General features: G+C 39.2%; 1 protein-coding gene across 1 annotated transcript in view; it reads left to right on the top strand.

Moving 5' to 3' along the window:
* The window catches only part of LOC113130084 (copine-9-like), a 196336-nt gene extending 179869 nt beyond the window's left edge, over window positions 1-16467 (top strand). Inside the window, exons 18-21 of the mRNA XM_026306388.1 lie at window positions 2682-2784; window positions 3445-3502; window positions 9284-9357; window positions 16243-16467. Of these exons, the coding sequence (XP_026162173.1) occupies window positions 2682-2784; window positions 3445-3502; window positions 9284-9357; window positions 16243-16467 (460 nt within the window). The remainder of the gene's footprint in view (window positions 1-2681; window positions 2785-3444; window positions 3503-9283; window positions 9358-16242) is intronic.
* Window positions 16468-16810: the final 343 nt, after the last annotated feature.

The raw sequence follows: 16810 nt of genomic DNA on the forward strand, positions 1-16810 counted from the left end.
ATGTCCTGTATTGTTTAGTCCTGCAGCAAGTGAGTTGTCCACTGCAGTTGCTTCTCTGCTCCATCAGGATGTTGTGAAGGGGATGGTCAGTGTATTCCAGGATGGCCTCTAGCTTTTTCTGTGTTACTCCACCACAGCCTCCAGTGAGTCCAGCTTCATTCCAGTCACTGAACCAGTTTTTTGCATTAATTTGTCCAGTTTTGTCCAATATGTTCCATTGCATTCAATGCAGTCCATTGGAGACTCAGTTGCCTCAGCTGTTCATTTCCTGACTGTGATTGCAGGTCACTTCAGTACACAGGATTTATAACAAGTCTGTAGTAAGACCAGGTTGTCATCAGATCTGGTGGTAAGGCAGTACAGGTATAGGCCTCCTTCACATTTACAATTAGCAAATCAAGCATTTTACCCTCTCTGGTCAGACAGTTGACAAACTGAGAAAATCCAGTCAGTTGTAAGGTGAGAGTCACACGGTTGGAATCTTTTCATATTACTATGAGGCCTCAGAATGTTAAGCTTGCACCCTGGCAACTATCTTATAGCTGTCTTCACATTAGCATCTCTGCAGAGATGATATGACTGAACTCCCTGGGAACATAAGGTCTGAGACTAACTGCCCAAAGCTCAATGTCCTAACAACATATCCTTTCCTTGACATATCCTTTTCTTGACAATAGTATGACCAGGATTACACCAACTCTTGTTTACAAATAAAGCCAGTCCTCCACCTTTTATCTTGTCACTTGCCTCAGCATCTCTGTCTGTATGTACCAGGGTGAAGTTAGGCACATCCACACAGGGAGTCTTCAGTGTTATTGATTTTACCAGTTCTCAGTAAAACACATCAGACTACACTCACAATATGCTCTCTGTGAGAGAGCCAGTGCCTCCAGCTCCTCCCGTTTGTTTAGTAGAGAGTTGACATTCCCCATGATAATGGATGGTAGGAAAGGTTTGTATCTCCATCTACTAGCATTTAGTTTAGCACTACCTCTGCATCCACAAAGAGACCTCTTTAGCTCAGCTATTATCCATAGGTCATTAAGTGAATAAAACAATAGAGTGAAATTTCAGGAGCTACAAGACTTTGCTGCCCTCTGCTTAGGTGCAAATTTATATTAATTTTGATCATTGTAGTGCTGGAGGCCAAAGCTATACCATCTAAATTAGCTACAGTATATTGTTAGATAAGCTATTGAGTGTGAAAGGCCAAGAATGAGGCTCTCAAATGAGTTGCAACTATGTTAATAATAAGCGTGAGTGGATGATTGTTGGGGGACGGTGGGGTTGATTCAGAATGACATATTCATCCTGCTGTCACCAGGTTTTAGTAAGACAGAATAAGTCAATTTGGTGATCATTTATCAAATCATTTACTAACACAAATTTAAATGATAGCGATCCGATATTAAATAATCTACATTTGAGTGTTCTGTTTTTCTGTTCAATAAGCGTTGTAGTCTTAATTTTTATTCAGTTTTAATGAATAATTCCTTTGTATTAACTTTTGATTCATTAATTTAGCCGATGGAGGAGCAGACACAATGTGTCTGGGGGTGGATGGATGCCATTTCTCACTATAAGATTTATAAGTTTCTTCCAGAAAGTTGCCCAATTGTCTTTGAAGCCCACATTGATTGCTGGACACCACCTAGACATCCAGCGACAAAATGACGACATGTGGCTAAACATGTCATTGCTGGTCAGATTGGGGAGGGGAGGGGTCCAGAGAAAATAAAGGAGTCCAACATTGTTTTGGCTGGGCAGCATGGTGGCTTAGTGATTGGCACTGTTGCATCAAAACAAGGTCTCGAGTTCGTAACCTGGCAGGGACCTTTCTACTCGGAGTTTTCATGTTCTCCCCATGCTTGCATGTGTTTACTCTGGGTACTCCGATTTCCTCCAACAGTCCATAAAAATATGTCACGTTGATTGGTGATTCTAATTTGCCGCCATAGATTTAAGGTCAGCAGCTCCATCAAAGCCATAAATGAATCAGCATTTATTATCATATCATATCATCAAATAGTCAGAGGTCTTATGTCCGAGAGATTCATTAATGCCTTTATCTCCAGGGTGGACTATTGTAATGGGCCTATGCCTGGTCTTCCTAAAATGACAAATAGACAGCTTTAGCTCATTCAGAACATTTATAGCGCTAATATAAGTCCAAAACGTCACTCACATATAAGTGATATGGGGCCAATGTATATTTCTGATCTCATTGTAGGATACAAACCAGTGGGAGTCAGTGCCAAACATGGTGAAGCTGCTTTTAGCTGCTGTACTGTACACAGATTGAACCAACTTCCTAAAGACCTTAATTTTGCCTCAGCTCTTTCAAATCCAAACTTAAAGCTGTTGCTTTCCTGTGCCTTTGACTGGTTGGTTTCTTTGCTACACTTTTTTAGTTTCATTTTATGTATTGTTTTTAATTTTTACAGCCTTTGTCTTAATTTACCTTATGTAATGCATGTCTTTCCTTTTGTAAAGTACTATCAGTCAGACACGATTGATTTTTTTTTTTACCATGAAATAAATTCAAATAAAAATTCAATTCAATTCAGTTTTATTTGTACAGCGCCAAATCACAATTCAAATCAGAAATGTAATGTGAACTTTACTTCTACCTATGTATATTGTGTAACCTATATTTGTGTGTGTGTGTGTTATGACGTTAGATGTGCCGGAGAAGTGACTGACGGATCCCAATACTTTGTGCTGCTGATGATCACAGATGGTGTCATTTCAGACATGGCTCAGACCAAAGAGGCTGTGGTCAATGTGAGTAGATGCAACACTGCACAACAACACGCTGAATGTAATGTAATGGACAAAATGGATTATACTTTGTATAATAGCTGTATTTGTATCTACAAAAAATTTTTTTTTTTTCACTATTACAAAACTGACCATAATTGGCTTCTAAACTGCATGTCAGTTATGTCATGAGTTTCTTTGTATAGATTAGTACAGCAAATGAACACAGAAACTCCCCATTCAACAGAAGAGTTTTTAATAAAATCTCATTTAAACTGAACCAAAATGAAAAGGAAAGAACAGAATATGAAAAATTAAATCTGGGAAGTTAAAATATTTAGCATCTTGCACATTTGGTGTCATTTGTTATGTATTTATCATAGATCAGCCAGGGAGGGGATTTAACAGATTGTGCCCTGTGCTGTGTTGGCCCCGAGAAATCCTGGAGCATTAACACTGTACTCACCAATTATTGGAGAAAGATTGGCCTGGTGGAGCAGTGGCAATGTTGCCTCACATCTTTTGTGTTATAATCTTCTGTAATATTTGGTGAATTGACAACAAAACAGAACAACAAGCAACACTAAATTAAAGCTATTCAGAAAAATAGAAAAGCGTATTCTATAACTTGTACATGAATGCTGTTTACACCATAAAATCTGAACTCCTGTGTTTTCTCCACAGGCATCCTCCCTGCCCATGTCTATCATCATAGTAGGAGTGGGCCCTGCTGAATTTGATGGTGAGCGTGTCTGTGTTTGTGTGTGGCATATTGGTCAGTTTCAGGTTGCCACACGTTACAACATTGTGAAAATAATTCTAATAAATAATTCTGAGATACAAGGCCCTGGCAAATTTCGGTCCAATAAATGTCTTTCAGAGCCTGTGTGGCATAGACATGTAAATCCTCTATTTATCCCCCTCACCCACACACACACCCGCCTGCATGTAATATCAGTCATCCACACTGTTTAATAATTTACCACTGGACCGTGGTAAGCCAAGGACAGGCATAAAATGTCAGTTACAATACTGCAAAACAGAAAAAAACATCTCACTGGAAAGCCCATCTTATAAATACCAAATAGGTATTTGCATGATGAACTAGATAAGCATCTCCTGAAGAAAAGGTGTGATTGCTGTGTACACTGATGATTGGCATAATTTGATACTTATGAAGAATATATTGCATTAAAAGACCTTATTCACAGTTGATTGATCTTTGAGGGGAATTTGTATTGTCTACATTGGCTGAGTTCTGAATACAATGGTAGTTAGGTATTATAAAGACTTTTGACATCTGCATACACTGTAGGCCTATTTACTAAATCAGTTGCTATGGAGATGTGAAAGGCTTTGCCTACCAAAGAGAAAGTCTGATTTCCTCCTGTTTAGCTATTAAAACAATTAAATACACCCTTTTTAACATTAATCAGAATGGGCTATTGTTCTTTAACATAAGATTACTTCAAAAGTCATCACATTTGATTATGTCATACTTTGAGATGACATAGGTGATGTGGTAATTAGATATTTGGACATATGCAAAGATTTTTCACATATTTTCTCATCTGTTCATGCGGACAACATGTCATTTTAAAAAAAGCTGACTGTGTCTAGTAAAATAGGATAATAATTTGTTCTCCTTATAAGTTAAAACAAGGCTTAAAACTCTTAATGCTACTATTGGTTTGTATATACCAAACCCCCCTTTGTCCTTTCAGCTAATATGATCTTTAAACTCTTGGAAAAATCTTTAGCTGTCTGCCTAATAAAACTCACTTACTTCCTTGATATTCTTCCAGCCACAATTCCCACATAATAATTCAAATTGAGTATTCATACCAGATGATTATCCTTTTTTATACTGAGACGACAGCTCATTAGCTTTTACCTATGTATGTCTCTCTTTAGCATTATAATGCCAATTCTGCTAAATTAATGTTAATTCTAGACTTCTTCCCATTCCACAGAAAGTCTAATCATAACTTACTATGCACTGCTTCCACATTCCATGCCAAATTGCATGTAGCATTTTTAGAGAAACTGCTCTTTAAAAAAGTAGCTGACAAAACTATTTTCTGTGCAGACAAACTCTTAATGTAATGTAACATTCACTCTGCTTTAAAGAGCAGCAAAATAAGACTCCGCCTTATGTGCTCACATTCTGAGCACTGTTCAAATCCATAGATACAGTGGTGTGAAAAAGTGTTGCCCCCCTTCCTGATTTCTTATTTTTTTGCATGTCTGTCACACTTTAATGTTTCAGATCATCAAACAAATTTAAATAGTAGTCAAAGATAACACAAGTAAACACATCATGCAGTGTGTGGCCCTGTGTGAAAAAGTGTTTGCCCCCCTGCCCCCTGTTAAAACATAACTTAACTATGGTTTATCACACCTGAGTTCAATTCCTCTAGCCACACCCAGGCCTGATTACTGCCACACCTGTTTGCAATCAAGAAATCACTTAAATAGGACCTGCCTGACAAAGTGAAGTAGACCAAAAGATCCTCAAAAGCTAGACTTCATGCTGAGATCCGAAGAAATTCAAAAATAAATGAGAAAGAAAGTAACTGAGCTCTATCAGTGTGGAAAAGGTTATAAAGCCATTTCTAAATCTTTGGGACTGCAGCTAACCACAGTGAGAGCCATTATCTACAAATGGCGAAAACATGGAACAGTGGAGAACCTTCCCAGGACCAAACCAAAATTACCGAAAGAGCGCAACGACGACTCATCCAAGAGGTCACAAAAGACCTCACAACAACATCCAAAGAACTGCAGGCCTCACTTGCCTCAGTTAAGATCACTGTTCATGACTCCACAATAAGAAAGAGACTGGGCAAATATGGTCTGCATGGCAGAGTTCCAAGACGTAAACGATGAGCAAAAAGAACATAAAGGCTCGTCTCAGTTTTGCCAGAAAACATCTTGATAATCCCCAAGACTTTTGGGAAAATACTCTGTGGACTGACGAGACAAAAGTTTAACTTTTTGGAAGGTGTGTGTCCCATTACGTCTGGCTTAAAAGTAACACCACATTTCAGAAAAAGAACATCATACCAACAGTAAAATACGGTGCTGGTAGTGTGCTGGTCTGGGGCTGTTTTGCTGCTTCAGGACCTGGAAGACTTGCTGTGATAAATGGAACCATGAATTCTGCTGTCGACCAAAAAATCCTGAAGGAGAATGTCCGGCCATCTGTTCGTGACCTCAAGCTGAAGCGAACTTTGGTTCTGCAGCAGGATGATGATCCAAATCACACCAGCAAGTCCACCTCTGAATGGGTGAAGAAAAACTAAATGAAGACTTTGGAGTGGCCTAGTCAAAGTCCTGACCTGAATCCGATTGAGATGCTGTGGCATGACCTTAAAAAGGCGATTCATGCTCGAAAACCCCCCAACGTGGCTGAATTACAACAATTCTGCAAAGATGAGTTGGCCAAAATTCTGTGTAACAGACTCATTGCAAGTTATCGCAAACGCTTGGTTGCAGTTGTTGCTACGAATAAGGGTGGCCCAACAAGTTATTAGGTTTAGGGGGCAAACACTTTTTCACACAGGGCCATGTAGTTTTGGATTTGGTTTTCCCTTAATAATAAACACCTTCATTTAAAAACTGCATGATGTGTTTACTTGTGTTATCTGTGACTACTATTAAAATTTGTTTGATGATCTGAAACATTAAAGTGTGACAAACATGCAAAAAAATAAGAAATCAGGAAGGAGGCCAACACTTTTTCGACACCACTGTATCTTTTCAGAAGTTAACTGGCAAAATGGCTGGGATTAAATTACCAGATGAAGAAAATTAGAGTAGGAAATTATTTTAGCTGAACAAACGAATAGCCCACATTGGGACCTATTATTCAGTGTGCAGGGCTGAGGCTGGGGTCCAGGGTGAATAGTAGTGCATAACACAGAGAGAGAAATTAGAGTGGAGATGATGGAACTGAAAGAGCATGGCAGGAGAAGCATAAAATTTTCTGTAGAGTTAGAGGGCAGGATGGTACATATGCGGTGAACTTATTCATAAAAACTCTCTACCTCAGTCACCAATTCAACCACTGATTCTGTATAGACAGACGTTCACTTTACTTGAATTAGAATAGCGTGAGAGATCTCACCAAATGACCTTTAGAAATGAAAATTTATTGTAACCCTTTCTGTTCTTATGTGTTACATGCTCTCTGGCTTCATTTTTTCTTTCTGTTCCCTCAAGCACATCTGTTCAACATCTCAGAATACTAAAAATTTGACATATATTTTAATATCTATTTGAGAGAGATGATTCCAAATGGGCCAAAACTGTTGTTTGACGTGGTTTTCATTCAGTAAATTTCTGAATACAGCACAAGATAACTTTGTTGGAAATTGAGTAGTTGAACTTAGGAATACAAAATGTTAGGCATAAAGAGACCACTGCAAAATAATCAGTTTCTCGGATTTTATCCTTTATAGGTACATGTATTGGTGAAATTAAGTTTTGTTTTATTTTCTTTGAACTGCTGACAATATTTCTCCCAAATTCCAAAAAAAAAAAAAAAAAAAAAACCAAACAGCTCAAGTTTGCTTTATAATTTGTGAACTGTCCATCTTCCTCTTGATTACATTCCAGAGGTTCTAAATCTGGAGATTGGACTGGCCATGACAAGGCCTTGATCTGGTGATCTCCATCCAGACCTTAATTCCACTGGCTGTGTGGCATGCAGCATTGTCCTGTTGGGAAAAAAACAATCCTCTGAGTTGGGGAACATAGCCTTAGCACAAGGAAGCAAATGCTTCTCCAGGATAACCCAGTATGTGGCTTGATTCATGCATCCTTCACAGTGACAGATTTGTTGTTTGATCTTGTTCATGTATACTGCCATCTTCCGTGCCGAAATTTTAAGGATAGAAGCAGCCTGACACTTATGTATCCTTGTGCTAGTAAAGCCAGGAGTGAGCCTTTCTTTTCCTTACTCAAAGCCTTTTTTTCACCTCTTTTGGCATGGTAAATGGTTATTTTTAAATTTTCCAATAACCGTTGAAGTACTTCTAGCACTGTTTTTAAAATGCAGTTGGTCACATTGCAAGAGAAATGTTGATTACAGCAGTGTTTTTTGTATACTTTTTTCATTAAATAAGATTTGATTCAGGTGATCAGCAGAATTAGATGTGTCTGTGTAGGAATTTAACAGACACTGGCATGAAATGAATGCCATTCTCATATTTTATGAATACATTGCAGTGGTCTCTTTTTTTTCTTTCCAAAGCTGTATGTGTAGAGACACATATTTTGAAAGAATATCAGTTATCAATCAAATTTAACGTACTTACTCCATATTTTAGGTAGCAGTATGAAACATAATGACATGCAATATATGACATCCTGTCTGGGATTTAAGATTTACTTTTGAGCTAATTTGTTTTCTTTATCAGGGCAGTTAAAATGAAAACATTTTAAATGTGCTACACCTCATATCATTTAATCATAACCAGCAATCAATACAATTGTGTGTGTCTACAGCCTGATGTAGAGTACCTAATTTTTCAGTGCTGAAGAGCTCCATTGAAGAGCTACATCCAAAAACTATCTGAGCTACAGTATACCTATCATCACACTAGTGCATTGAAAATTGTCAATGTCTACCCGGGGTGGGCCCCCCTCTGTTCAAACTCTTCCCATAATGTAAACCAGCCTGTTTATCAGCTAGTTCAGGGGCCAGCGGGGCCCACAGCCCAGAGGGCTGACCCGACCTGAGCCATAAAGACCAGGTGGGGCACACAGGCACAAACCTAGTACAGTCTAACATTAACAAAGAGAGTGGCAACTATCAAGAAGAGTGTTTATAATGCAGACCACAATTTCAATTCTCCATTCTTTATTAAAGTCTTGCATGGATTTGTGTAAGGTTTTCTCCAGTGGTCGCTTTAGTCCAGATAAACGCATTGGCCCAGAAATCACATTACTATTATAGTGATGTATTGTCAGAATAGACGAAGAACCCTTTCAGATCATTGGAAAAAGAGAAACTAATTCAACAAAAATTAATGTACTTGGATGTATGATTTGTGTTTTTCCCTTCTGTAATTAATGCTGTCTATACTGGAAATGAATAAATTTAACAGGCTATACTGTAACTATGTGTCATGTTAAATTTTAATGAATTCTACTAACAAAAATTGGAAAATAGGAAGAGTAGAATAACAAACCACACTAACCCTGGACTGATAGAAGGCTCACATGCCTATGATTACTTTAGAAACACGTCATACCAAAAAAAGCACCTTGAGACACACTGAAATAAAAAGGAACCTCTCATTACATTACTAGACTAACAAGCTAAAGCAAGTTGCTTCTTTAGACACACAATATAATTGTTCCATAGTCAGCAGCCTACAAAGAGCATTTATGACATTTAGATAGATAATGACTTTCCCACCATGAAACTGCATTATGTCTAATTTAGTTAGCAAAGTACAAATAAGATGTACAGTATATGGCATTTTACTGACCAATTAATTGTGTTTGTGTGCAGCTATGGAGGAGTTAGATGGGGATGAAGTCAGAGTGTCCTCCAGAGGACGCTTCGCAGAGAGAGACATTGTCCAGGTATAGTATATTCTCTGACATACACACTGATTTTCAATGTTCTACCATTAAGATTTGATGTTTGTCAGTGTCACCAGCAAATACCTATACTGAAATGATTTTAACTTTAGCCTATATATCATGTATACTGCAAGACTGCATTTACATGCACTTAAGTAAGAAGGTTACTGTTGGTTTTCTCCAATAAGTTGATTGCTTTCCTCAGGCATGTCACCTTTAGACCAATAATAGTGTTATGTGCGGGTGATTGAAGGATGAAGGAGGAGGACAGGACTCAAGTGCAGGACAACAGTCTTTATTGGCCTGGACTCATCAGGCACAGGCAAAAACAAATATAACTGCGCCACTCGGCGGGCAGGTAAAGCAACAATACAATTGTCATGAACTAGGAACGAGGTCAGGAGTAAACTTCATCCACACAACACAGGAGTAAAGAAAAAGTCTTTTTATTAACGAAAACAAGGAACAAATACACAAAGCAGGTGAGGGTCAAAGCAAGGAAATTCTAAGTGAGGAACATGGGCAGAGACACGAGGAAAACAAGGTACACGGGACTACAAGCAAACAGGAACGTGGGGAAAGAGCATGAACACTAAGGAAACAAGACACGAACAGAGGAGACAAAGCATGAACAAGAACACATGAGTTACGGAACAAGAGCGTAAGGGAAACAAGGCACACAGGTCTACATGAAACAGGAATGTGGGACAAGAACATGAACATGAAGGGGAAACAAGGCATGAACAAAGGAATTAACACGCACAGGGTAACAAGACAAAACCTAGACACAACAGGAACTAGACATACATGCAGTACATGGTGAGGAACATACACAAAAGGAAACCAGAACAACTTAACTTAAACTTGGAGAAACAAAGGGACATACATGAGCAAGCGGCAGAGTAGAAACGTGGCAAAAAAAAGAATCAGGCAAACAAGGCATGGAGCATAGGTTTTGCAACAGACAAAGTAAGACAACAGACAAGCTGGCAAGGAGCAGTGACTGAAACAAGGTATTTAAGGTGAGGGACAAAAACAAGGCACAGGTGAAAACAATAACTAATTGGGGCAAAAAGTCAAGGGAAAAGAAAACAACAAAAACTAGTTCCTGCCATGATCCTTCAAAATAAACCAAAACAGGAAGTGCACGGTGCGGATCATGACAACAATAACTCCGCCACTCGGCAGGCAGGCAAACTAACTCAAACTAAATGAAAGTAATTCAATCCAGGATTCCAGCCAGGAACAAAGGAAATGAGGGGGTATAAATAGACATCAAACAAAGGACAATTAAACACAGGTGGAACTAATCATAATCAGAACATAAGGCTACCTATGCCTAACAGAAAACAGAAACCAAACATAAAGTCTATAAACCGGAAGTCGGAAAATTTCAAACTACAACAAATAGCATATTTTAATTTTAAGTATTGGGTGAGAGGTCACAAGAGCGTAGGTCACAGTAACAAAACACATCAGTGTCAAGTGGAAATCAACAACAATATGCAATATCCTCCCATAATATTAAAACAACACTATGTAACTTTTGCTCACGGCTTCCCACATGTGGTTGAGAAGCACAGTTGTCTATTACCAGTGTCATAAACACTGTCGCTGTATATGCTTCCCCGTGGGCAGCACAATATGTATGAATTTGTTCACTGATGGAACCAGGAAATCCAGAGTGTAAGCTCATCCGATATTGATTCGTGTTTGGGCTCATGTCCGATCATTCTCTCTCTTTCTTTTCTTCGTTTCCTCCGACAAAACCCCCTTTCTTTGCTGGCTTTGCCAAGGTGTTGGTTTTGAGAATTCCATGTCTGATGTAAAGCAGGTCACACTCTTTCGCTAGCAGCAGATGGGTGGGGCTGAATGATCCTACCTGAACATGAAAGTTACATAGTACTGTTGCAGCCGATGGGAGCCTGCTCAGGCTACAGTGGCACTAGAATTTGTCCAGTTAAGAGTTGTTCTACCACTGAAATAATTTTAGAGACATTTTTTTAAGGTTGAAAAACTACAGTGTTGCTTTAAGTTGTTGGAAACATTAAAGAGATAACATATTGAATGTATTTCAATTCAATTCAATTCAATTTTATTTGTATAGCGCCAAATCACAATACAAATCATCTCAAGGCACTTTACAAAAACTAAAACTAAAAACCCAACAATTCCCTTATGAGCAAGCACTTGGCGACAGTGGAGAGGAAAAAACTCCCTTTAACGGAAGAAAAAAACCTCCAGCAGAACCGGGCTCAGTTTGGGCGGCCATCTGCCTCGACCGGTTGGGGTGAGTGGATAGAGCAGAGAGAAAAGAACAGCAACAATAAACAACAAATAGACACTGCAAGTTGGTGGGGCCAGTAACTGCACATCAGCGATAAACAGCTCCAGGACCAGGGACACCTGCTGAAGGTACAGAGAGAGAGAGAGAGAGAGGGAGGGAGAGAGCACAAACTAGGGGAGAGAGAGAGCACAAGGTTAGTAACATTCAATGGTGGAATATACATGAGGTGGGAGAGAAGGGGGGGGGGGGTTAGGGTAGGGGAGCTCAGTGCACCAATGGTCCTCGGGCAGTCTAGGCCTATAGCAGCATAACTAACTAAGGGATGGTTCAGGGTTGCCTGAAGCCAGCCCTAACTATATGTTTTGTCAAAGAGGAAGGTTTTAAGTCTAGCCTTAAAAGTACAGAGAGTGTCTGCCTCCTGAACCCAGTCTGAGAGCTGGTTCCACAGGAGAGGAGCTTGATAGCTAAAGGCTCTGCCTCCCATTCTGCTTTTGAGAACTCTGGGAACCACAAGTAGGCCTGCACTCTGAGAGCAAAGTGGTCTATTGGGATAATATGGTACTATGAGGTCTTTAAGGTATGAAGGAGCTTGATTATGAAGGGATTTGTATGTGAGAAGAAGGATTTTAAATTCTATTCTATATTTTACAGGGAGCCAATGAAGAGAAGCCAATATAGGAGAAATATGATCTCTCTTGCTAGTTCCTGTCAGGACTCTGGCTGCGGCATTCTGGATTAATTGGAGGCTTTTTATTAAGATATTAGGACATCCAGATAGTAATGAGTTACAGTAATCTAGCCTTGAGAAAACAAATGCATGGACTAGTTTTTCTGCATCATTTTGAGACAGGATGTTCCTAATTTTGGAAATGTTGCGCAGGTGAAAGAATGCAGTTCTAGAAATTTGTTTTATGTGTGAGTTAAAGGACATGTCCTGGTCAAAAATAACTCCAAGGTTTTTTACAGTAGTGCTGGAGGCCAGGGCTATGCCATCTAGAGTAGCTATAATTTTAGAAAAGTTATTTCTGAGATTTTTAGGCCCAAATATAATGACTTCTGTTTTCTCCGAGTTTAAAAGTAAAAAGTTACTGGTCATCCAAGCCTTTATGTCAGTTAGACAGGCTTGAAGTCTGGTTAACTGGTTTGTGTTAACAGGTTTAATAGATAGATATAACTGAGTGTCATCCGCATAGCAGTGGTAATTAATAGAGTGCTTCCTAATGATATATCCTAAAGGAAGCATGTACAGGGTGAACAGAATCGGTCCTAGCACAGAACCTTGTGGAACTCCATAACTAACTTTTGTTCGTGTGGAAGGTTCATCATGGACATGAACAAACTGGAATCTGTCCGATAAATAGGATTGGAACCACTTTAACGCTGTTCCTCTGATACCAATCACATGCTCCAGTCTCTGTAATAAGATGTTGTGGTCAATGGTGTCGAATGCTGCACTAAGGTCTAGGAGGACAAGTATCGAAACATGTCCATTATCTGAGGCTAAGAGAAGATCGTTGGTAACTTTCAACAGTGCTGTTTCTGTACTATGATGTGCTCTAAATCCTGATTGGAAATCTTCAAATAGTTCATTCCTGTGTAAGTGGTCTGATAGCTGCTTAGCAACAGCTTTTCTAGGATTTTAGAAATAAATGGCAGGTTGGATATTGGTCTATAATTAGCCAAGACACCTGGATCAAGACTAGGCTTTTTGAGTAAAGGTTTGATTACTGCAGTCTTAAAGGCCTGTGGTACATAGCCTGATACTAGAGATAAATTTACCAAGTCCAAAAAAGATGAGTTCATTAATGGCAGGGTGCCTTTAAGCAGTCTAGTCGGGATGGGGTCCAAGAGACACGTTGATGATTTCGATGAAGCAACTACTGATGTAAATTCAGAGAGATCTATGGGAGAGAAGCAGTCTAAACATAACTGAGGTCCTACAGATGATTCAAGAGCTACTGTAGTAAAAGATTCATTTATTGCAGGTATAGGAAGCATCTGCTGAATTTTATCTCTAATAGTTGTGATTTTATTTGTAAAGAAACTCATAAATTCATCACTGCTGAGAGCTAAGGGAACACTGGGCTCAACGGAGCTGTGACTTTTTGTCAGCCTGGCTACAGTGCTGAAAAGAAACCTGGGATTGTTCTTATTTTCCTCTATTAGTGATGAATAGTATGCAGTTCTGGCTTTACGGAGAGCTTTTTTATATGTTAGTAGACTGTTTTTCCAGGCTAGAAAAATTTCCTCTAAGTTTGTGGAACGCCACTTCCTTTCCAGCCTTCGTGATGCCTGCTTTAAGATACGAACATGTAAATTATACCATGGGGCTAGTCTTCTCTGAATCACTAACTTCTTTTTCAGAGGGGCTACAGAATCAAGCGTTTCACGCAGTGAGGTTACAGCGCTGTCAACAACATGATCAATTTGGTAGGGAGTAGGATTAAGGCAGCTGCCCTCCACTATGTTTATACTTGGCATAGATGCAAATAAAGATGGAATCATTTTCTTAAATTTATTAACAGCGTTGTCGGATAAACATCTGCTGTAGTGGAATTTTCTTCCAGACGCTGCATGATCCATCATTTTAAATTCGAAAGTTATTAAAGAATGATCTGACAAAACAGGATTTGGGGGAAAAATTATTAGATGTTCAATTTCGATGCCATAGGTCAGAACAAGATCAAGGGTGTGATTAAAACAGTGGGTGGGTTTATTAACGTTTTGAATGAAACCAATTGAATCTAATATAGAATTAAATGCAATGCTGAGGCTGTTATTTTCAACATCTACATGAATGTTAAAATCTCCCACTATAATGACTTTATCTGATCTAAGCACTAAATCAGACAGGAAGTCAGGGAATTCAGTTAAAAACTCTGAGAAAGGAACAGGTGGACGGTACAAAATGACAAGTAGAACTGGTTTTTGTGTTTTCCAGTTTGTATGTGAGAGACTAAGAGTGAGGCTCTCAAATCAGTTATAATTGTTCTGAGGATGAAAGTTTAATAATAAGTTTGACTGGAAGATTGCAGCTACTCCTCCACCTCGACCTGTGCTTCGAGGAACATGATAATTTTTATGACTGAGGGGGGTTGATTCATTCAGACTGACATATTCATCCTGCTGTAACCAGGTTTCAGTAAGATAAAGTAGGTCAATTTGGTGATCAGTTATCAAATCATTTACTAACAGAGATTTAGAAGAAAGGGACCTAATATTTAATAATCCACATTTGACAGTTCTGTTTTTCTGTTCAATAAGAGGAGTGGTCTTAATTTTTATTAAGTTTTTATGAATAACTCCTCTTCTGTTAACTTCTGATTTGTTTGATTTATATGTTCGAGGGGCAGACACAGTCTCTATGTGGTTTGAAGGGGGCGGCGGCTCTAAGGAAACTGCAGAGAAGCGTTTTAGACTGAGTCTCTGCATCCCGGTCCCCACCCTGGATTGTCAGGCTTTAGGTCGGCTAATAAACTCGGCCAAATTCCTAGAGATGAGAGCTGCACCATTCAAAGTGGGATGGATGCCGTCTCTCGCTATCAGACCGGGTTTTCCCCAGAAAGTGGCCCAATTGTCTATGAAGCCCACATCGTTTTATTTGTATTTGGAATGTTAACCTTTTTACTTGTGTTGATGTTGGTGTGTATTATTTTAGAGTGAATAAACCAAATGTGGCAGTGTTGCCTCATAGCAAGAAGTTTCTGGATTTGAATCCTGCTCAACCAGGGCCCTTCTGTGTGGAGTTTGCATGTTCTCCCTGTGTCTGTGTCAGTTTTCACCAGGTACTCTGGCTTCCTCCCACAGTTCAGACACATTGAGGTTAGGTTGATTGGTGACTCTAAATTGCCCATAGGTGTGAATGTGAGTGTGACTGGTTGTCTGTCTCTATTTGTAATGTGTAATGATGAGAGAACACAGTGCCTTTTGCATTTCAAAACATTACCTTCTGGCAGCATGAAGCTGAACAAAGTAAGACACCACCTGGAAACTTTATATCATGAATACAAAGAGGAGCCAATTGATTTCTGGGGAAAAAAACTACCTGGCCTGCCGAAAAGAGTCATTTTACTACAGCGACATCTGTACCTTTAAATTCTCAATGCTCATCAGGAAAAGTTTGGGAACTGCTGGAATAGGGAAAGTATGTTACACAGCAGTGCATTACTTAACCTGATTTTATTCAGTAATGTGGTTACTTAAGTGCATGTAAAATAACTGACCAAAGACCTAATAATGGAAGGAGCGCAAACATTTTACTTGAGATTTGGGTATTTGCTAAATGAATACCAAGTGAATATTTGTATGTAATCAAGCTCCCACACAATTATCCATAATAGAATTTTAACAAGAAAACAAGCTGCCATAGAACACCTGGGTAGAGTTTAGGGATTCTTCTCTGTTTCTAATTTGGTTTATAAACTCATGTTCCAGATTAAGCCTATTCTTGTCCTATGGTCAAGTAGGACAAGATGCCAAAATTTCATTTTAAAAACTAATTTTCAACAAATTGTCATGGATGATGGGGTATTTTTGAATACATTTGATCAAAAGAAAAAAAGACTTATTTTACTGTTGCATTCCATTTTTCCATCTAGTTTGTTCCTTTCCGGGACTACATTGACCGCTCAGGGAACCAGGTCCTGAGCATGGCCCGCCTGGCCAAGGATGTGCTGGCAGAGATCCCCGACCAGCTGCTGTCCTTTATGAAGAGTCGGGGTATTGAACCCAGGCCCCCTGTGCCAGTCACCTCAGACTCCCCCTCAGTGTCCACCACCACAACCACTGCTACTGCCTCGAAAGAACGCAACATGCATGCCTGAAAAATAGGGCACTGAGGGGGCGGGCCAGTAGTCTGCAATATGAGCAAAGGGAGATGTGTGTTCATGTATGTATGTGTACGTGTGTGGTGCATGGTTTCAGGATTAGTCGACAGGAATAGTCAGGATTATTTCCAGAGTAAAATAAAGGAACACCTACCAGAAAATAATGTATTCCATTAAAAGTGTTTGTAGCAAGGATTCCTAATAAAATGTAGATTAAAGTGTAGAAAATACACTTTGGATTGTTTTAAGATTTCTGATTCTACCCTCTGCCAGCACTTGTCACTGTACAACCTCTGCAGTTGCAACACACAACTCTGCAGTGACACAAATGCTGTAATTA

The sequence above is a fragment of the Mastacembelus armatus genome, chromosome 5 (assembly GCF_900324485.2).
Source record: "Mastacembelus armatus chromosome 5, fMasArm1.2, whole genome shotgun sequence".
Lineage (NCBI taxonomy): Eukaryota > Metazoa > Chordata > Actinopteri > Synbranchiformes > Mastacembelidae > Mastacembelus > Mastacembelus armatus.